The sequence below is a fragment of the Scyliorhinus canicula genome, chromosome 2, assembly GCF_902713615.1.
Source record: "Scyliorhinus canicula chromosome 2, sScyCan1.1, whole genome shotgun sequence".
In the NCBI taxonomy this organism is placed as follows: Eukaryota; Metazoa; Chordata; class Chondrichthyes; order Carcharhiniformes; family Scyliorhinidae; genus Scyliorhinus; species Scyliorhinus canicula.
This window is the reverse complement of record NC_052147.1, coordinates 3466678-3473827: the sequence shown is the minus strand read 5'-3', so window position 1 is coordinate 3473827 and position 7150 is coordinate 3466678. Positions and strand designations below refer to the sequence as shown.

Below are 7150 nucleotides of genomic sequence, written 5' to 3'. Positions count from 1 at the left end.
CCCTGCTCCGGAACCCTGCTCCGGGACCCTACTCCGGGACCCTGCTCCGGAACCCTGCTCCGGGACCCTGCTCCGGAACCCTGCTCCGGAACCCTGCTCCGGAACCCTGCTCCGGGACCCTGCTCCGGGACCCTGCTCCGGGACCCTGCTCCGGAACCCTGCCCCGGGACCCTGCTCCGGGACCCTGCTCCGGGACCCTGCTCCGGGACCCTGCTCCGGGACCCTGCTCCGGAACCCTGCTCCGGGACCCTGCTCCGGGACCCTGCTCCGGGACCCTGCTCCGGAACACTGCCCCGGGACCCTGCTCCGGAACCCTGCTCCGGAACCCTGCTCTGGTCTCTGCTCCGGGACCCTGCTCCGGAACCCTGCTCTGGTCTCTGCTCTGGAACCCTGCTCCGTAACCCTGCTCCGTAACCCTGCTCCGGAACCCTGCTCCGGAACACTGCCCCGGGACCCTGCTCCGGAACCCTGCTCTGGTCTCTGCTCCGGGACCCTGCTCCGGAACCCTGCTCTGGAACACTGCCCCGGGACCCTGCTCTAGGACCCTGCTCCGGAACACTGCCCCGGACCCTGCTCCGGGACCCTGCTCTGGAACCCTGCTCCGGGACCCTGCTCTGGAACCCTGCTCCGGAACCCTGCTCTGGTCTCTGCTCCGGGACCCTGCTCCGGAACCCTGCTCCGGAACACTGCCCCGGGACCCTGCTCTGGAACCCTGCTCTGGGACCCTGCTCTAGGACCCTGCTCCGGAACACTGCCCCGGACCCTGCTCCGGGACCCTGCTCTGGAACCCTGCTCTGGAACCCTGCTCCGGGACCCTGCTCCGGAACACTGCCCCGGAACACTGCCCCGGGACCCTGCTCCGGAACCCTGCTCCGGGACCCTGCTCCGGGACCCTGCTCTGGAACCCTGCTCCAGGACCCTGCTCCGGGACCCTGCTCTGGAACCCTGCTCCGGGACCCTGCTCTGGAACCCTGCTCCGGGACCCTGCTCCGGAACCCTGCTCCGGAACCCTGCTCCGGGATGAAACAGGGAAAGGCTGCAGTGTCAATGGCAGAAAACCTGGCCTTTCGAAATGAACTAGAATGATGGACGGACGGGATTGGATGAGGAGGGATTCTGTAAACGGAACGGGTTCTCACTGGGGTGGAGGAGGCTGAGAGGTGAGCTGATTGCTGCTGTTTTCAGGATTCTAAAGGGACTGGATAATGTTGGTGAAGACCAGTCCCTTCGCCTCGTCCAGAGAGAGGACAACCAGAGAATCCCTGAAGAGAGCAAATTGAAAACTAATCTGAGGAAACAATAATTCAGTGAGTGAGTGAATAATCTCTGGACAGGCTCTCGCGGGAGATGGTGGGGGTGGTTAATATTGGGCCAGATTTTGGGCGTTTCCGGGAGGATGATTGCCGGTTGCTGCCTTGCGGAGGAAGGCTCTGATGAGGAGAATGTTTACCCTCTGAGAGGGTGAGGAGGAGACTCTGCAACTCGCTTCATCGACAGGCGGTGGAAGCAGAATCTTTCAATATTGTTAAGGCCGAGCAAGATTAACATGGGGGTGGGGGTGAAGGGTTATCGGGGGGACCATGTGATATCCCAATGGCCAATGGGGAACGAGGTGGATCTCCATCACTCCCCGTCCAGCTGCCGCTGTGTGCTTCATCCAACATTATTTTTAGTCTAACCTTTGACTGCAATTTTTAACATCAAAGAGACTTGTTTTTTTAAATCGCTCTTTCAATGTTTTTAGGAGGAAATAATTGAATTTCACGCACTCTGTCCCAGAATCAAACACAGTAACATTCCCACACTGCAAGACCACACGGATAGCAAATGGGATCATGAGCAGAAACTGGTCAGGGAGGAATGTTGGCCAGTGCCACCATCCTGCTGCTTTCCAATAAAACCAGGAATCTGCTGCAAACACTGAGAACAGTCAGCGCAAATTAAACTGTCCCCATTAACCATCAGCGCAAATCAAACTGTCCCCATTAACCATCAGCATCAAACTGTCCCCATTAACCATCAGCATCAAACTGTCCCCATTAACCATCAGCGCAAATCAAACTGTCCCCATTAACCATCATCATCAAACTGTCCCCATTAAACGTCAGCGCAAATCAAACTGTCCCCATTAACCATCAGCATCAAACTGTCCCCATTAACCATCAGCGCAAATCAAACTGTCCCCATTAAACATCAGCATCAAACTGTCCCCATTAACCATCAGCGCAAATCAAACTGTCCCTATTAAACGTCAGCGCAAATCAAACTGTCCCCATTAACCATCAGCATCAAACTGTCCCCATTAAACATCAGCGCAAATCAAACTGTCCCCATTAAACATCAGCACCAATCAAACTGTCCCCATTAACCATCACGCAAATCAAACTGTCCCCATTAACCATCACGCAAATCAAACTGTGCCCATTAACCATCAGCGCAAATCAAACTGTCCCCATTAACCATCAGCGCAAATCAAACTGTCCCCATTAACCATCAGCGCAAATCAAACTGTCCCATTAACCATCATCACCAATCATACTGTCCCCATTAACCATCAGCGCAAATCAAACGGTCCCCATTAACCATCAGCACCAATCATACTGTCCCCATTAACCATCAGCGAAAATCAAACTGTCCCCATTAACCATCAGCGCAAATCAAACTGTCCCCATTAACCATCAGCGCAAATCAAACTGTCCCCATTAACCATCAGCGCAAATCAAACTGTCCCCATTAACCATCAGCACCAATCATACTGTCCCCATTAACCATCAGCGCAAATCAAACTGTCCCCATTAACCATCAGCGCAAATCAAACGGTCCCCATTAACCATCAGCGCAAATCAAACTGTCCCCATTAACCATCAGCGCAAATCAAACGGTCCCCATTAAACACCAGCACCAAACAAACTGTCCCCATTAACCATCAGCACCAATCAAACGGTCCCCATTAAACACCAGCACCAATCAAACTGTCCCCATTAAACATCAGCACCAATCAAACTGTCCCCATTAACCATCAGCGCAAATCAAACGGTCCCCATTAACATAGAACATAGAACAGTACAGCACAGAACAGGCCCTTCGGCCCTCAATGTCGTGCCGAGCCATGATCACCCTACTTAACCCACGTATCCACCCTATACCCGTAACCCAACAACCCCCCCTTAACCTTACTTTTTATTAGGACACTATGGGCAATTTAGCATGGTCAATCCACCTAACCCGCACATCTTTGGACTGTGGGAGGAAACCGGAGCACCCGGAGGAAACCCACGCACACAGGGAGAGGACGTGCAGACTCCACACAGACAGTGACCCAGCCGGGAATCGAACCTGGGACCCTGGAGCTGTGAAGCATTTATGCTAACCACCATGCTACCCTGCTGCCCCGAATCAAACTGTGCCCATTAACCATCAGCACCAATCAAACTGTCCCCATTAACCATCAGCACCAATCAAACTGTCCCTATCCCTCTCCCTCCATTAAAGTCCCCTCCCTATTCCTCTCCCTCCATTAAAGTTCCCTCCCTATCCCTCTCCCTCTGTTTGAAGTCCCCTCCCTATCCCTCCATTGTAGTCCCCTCCCTATCCCTCTCCCTCTATTAAAGTCCCCTCCCTATCCCTCTCCCTCCATTGAAGTCCCCTCCCTATTCCTCTCCCTCCATTGGAGTCCCCTCCCTATCCCTCCATTGGAGTCCCCTCCCTATCCCTCCATTGGAGTCCCCTCCCTATCTCTCCATTGCAGTCCCCTCCCTATCCCTCCATTGGAGTCCCCTCCCTATCGCTCCATTGGAGTCCCCTCCCTATCCCTCCATTGGAGTCCCCTCCCTATCCCTCCATTGGAGTCCCCTCCCTATCCCTCCATTGGAGTCCCCTCCCTATCCCTCCATTGGAGTCCCCTCCCTCTCCCTCCATTGGAGTCCCCTCCCTATCCCTCCATTGGAGTCCCCTCCCTATCCCTCCATTGGAGTCCCCTCCCTATCCCTCCATTGGAGTCCCCTCCCTATCCCTCCATTGGAGTCCCCTCCCTATCCCTCTGCAATGATCCATGCCGATCTGCTCCAGATCCCGGACACGATCAGGGTTCACAGTTCGGAGCCTGAACAGACCCTGTTACCTGGCACAATGTTTTAGGTGGTAGGTCAGGGTTCAGAGGGTATGACGGCTCCCCTTACCTGGCACTGGATCAGGGTGGTCCGTAGAGATCTTCTCCATTGCTCCAATCTCTGTGTGGTCTTGTTCCACTTGCCGTTCACCAGGTGTAGTTTCTGCTGTAACTCCTGGGTCTCGGCGCTGTCTGTCTGAAGGAAGTCCCGACTGCTCAGATTGACGGAGATAACCAGGGCCTTGTACTTATCCAGCTCCTTCTGCACACTCTGCACAACAGGAGACACAGCTATTTACTCACTCTCACTCACTACTCTCACTCCCTCCGCGCTCTCTCCCTCCGCGCTCTCTCCCTCCGCGCTCTCTCCCTCCGCTCTCTCTCCCTCCGCGCTCTCTCCCTCCGCGCTCTCTCCCTCCGCGCTCTCTCCCTCCGCGCTCTCTCCCTCCGCGCTCTCTCCCTCCACGCTCTCTCCCTCCACGCTCTCTCCCTCCACGCTCTCTCCCTCCACGCTCTCTCCCTCCACGCTCTCTCCCTCCACGCTCTCTCCCTCCACGCTCTCTCCCTCCACGCTCTCTCCCTCCACGCTCTCTCCCTCCACGCTCTCTCCCTCCACGCTCTCTCCCTCCACGCTCTCTCCCTCCACGCTCTCTCCCTCCACGCTCTCTCCCTCCACGCTCTCTCCCTCCACGCTCTCTCCCTCCACGCTCTCTTCCTCCACGCTCTCTCCCTCCACGCTCTCTCCCTCCACGCTCTCTCCCTCCACGCTCTCTCCCTCCACGCTCTCTCCCTCCACGCTCTCTCCCTCCACGCTCTCTCCCTCCACGCTCTCTCCCTCCACGCTCTCTCCCTCCACGCTCTCTCCCTCCACGCTCTCTCCCTCCACGCTCTCTCCCTCCACACTCTCTCCCTCCACGCTCTCTCCCTCCACGCTCTCTCCCTCCACGCTCTCTCCCTCCACGCTCTCTCCCTCCACGCTCTCTCCCTCCACGCTCTCTCCCTCCACGCTCTCTCCCTCCACGCTCTCTCCCTCCACGCTCTCTCCCTCCACGCTCTCTCCCTCCACGCTCTCTCCCTCCACGCTCTCTCCCTCCACGCTCTCTCACTCCACGCTCTCTCACTCCACGCTCTCTCACTCCACGCTCTCTCACTCCACGCTCTCTCACTCCACGCTCTCTCACTCCACGCTCTCTCACTCCACGCTCTCTCACTCCACGCTCTCTCACTCCACGCTCTCTCACTCCACGCTCTCTCACTCCACGCTCTCTCACTCCACGCTCTCTCACTCCACGCTCTCTCACTCCACGCTCTCTCACTCCACGCTCTCACTCCACGCTCTCTCACTCCACGCTCTCTCACTCCACGCTCTCTCACTCCACGCTCTCTCACTCCACGCTCTCTCACTCCACGCTCTCTCACTCCACGCTCTCTCACTCCACGCTCTCTCACTCCACGCTCTCTCACTCCACGCTCTCTCACTCCACACTCTCTCACTCCACACTCTCTCACTCCACACTCTCTCACTCCACTCTCTCACTCACTACACTCTCTCACTCACTACACTCACTCACTACACTCACTCACTACTCACTCCACTCTCTACACTCACTGACTACACTCACTGACTCCACTCTCTCACTCCACTCTCTCACTCCACTCTCTCACTCCACTCTCTCACTCCACTCTCTCACTCCACTCTCTCACTCCACTCTCTCACTCCACTCTCTCACTCCACTCTCTCACTCCACTCTCTCACTCCACTCTCTCACTCCACTCTCTCACTCCACTCTCTCACTCCACTCTCTCACTCCACTCTCTCACTCCACTCAAATACATACACACTCACCAGTCAGTGTGAGCCGGCCAAATCTAGGCTTCCCTGCAACTAATGATCAATCAGAAGATTCCTACAGTGCAAAGGAGGCCATTTGGCCCATCGACTCTGCACTGACCCTCTGAAAGAGCACCTTAACCAGGTCCATTCCCCCACAACCCCACCAAACCCATTGGATTCTAAGGGGCAATTTAGCGTTGGCCAATCCACCGAACCTGCACATATTTGGCCTGTGGACTCACCACGGTCCCAGGTTCGATTCCCGGCTTGGGTCACTGTCTGTGTGGAGTCTGCACGTTCTCACCGTGTCTGCGTGGGTTTCCTCCGGGTGCTCCGGTTTCCTCCCACAGTCCAAGGTCTCCAGCCTCACCCCGTCCCTATCTCCATAATCCCCCCTATCTCTGTAATATTCCTCAGCCTCACCCCCTCCCTATCTCTGTAATATCCCTCAGCCTCACCCCCTCCCTATCTCTGTAATATCCCTCAGCCTCACCCCCTCCCTATCTCTGTAATCCCTCAGCCTCACCCCCTCCCTATCTCTGTAATCTCCCTCAGCCTCACTCCCTCCCTATCTCTGTAATCTCCCTCAGCCTCACTCCCTCCCTATCTCTGTAATCTCCCTCAGCCTCACCCCCTCCCTATCTCTGTAATCTCCCTCAGCCTCACTCCCTCCCTATCTCTGTAATCTCCCTCAGCCTCACCCCCTCCCTATCTCTGTAATCTCCCTCAGCCTCACTCCCTCCCTATCTCTGTAATCTCCCTCAGCCTCACTCCCTCCCTATCTCTGTAATCTCCCTCAGCCTCACCCCCTCCCTATCTCTGTAATCTCCCTCAGCCTCACTCCCTCCCTATCTCTGTAATCTCCCCCAGCCTCACCCCCTCCCTATCTCTGTAATCACCCCCAGCCTCACCCCCTCCCTATCTCTGTAATCACCCTCAGCCTCACCCCCTCCCTATCTCTGTAATATCCCTCAGCCTCACTCCCTCCCTATCTCTGTAATCTCCCCCAGCCTCACCCCCCTCTCTATCTCTGTAATCTCCCTCAGCCTCACCCCCTCCCTATCTCTGTAATATTCCTCAGCCTCACCCCCTCCCTATCTCTGTAATCACCCCCAACATCACCCCCTCCCTATCTCTGTAATCTCCCTCAGCCTCACCCCCTCTCTATCTCTGTAATCTCCCTCAGCCTCACCCCCTCCCTATCTCTG

General features: G+C 56.2%; 1 protein-coding gene across 1 annotated transcript in view; it reads right to left on the bottom strand.

The window, feature by feature from the left end:
- Positions 1 to 7150, bottom strand: part of LOC119962491 (nesprin-2-like) — a 50531-nt gene that overhangs the window by 12198 nt on the left and 31183 nt on the right. Inside the window, 1 exon segment of the mRNA XM_038790437.1 lies at positions 4150 to 4379. Coding sequence (XP_038646365.1) covers positions 4150 to 4379 — 230 coding nt within the window.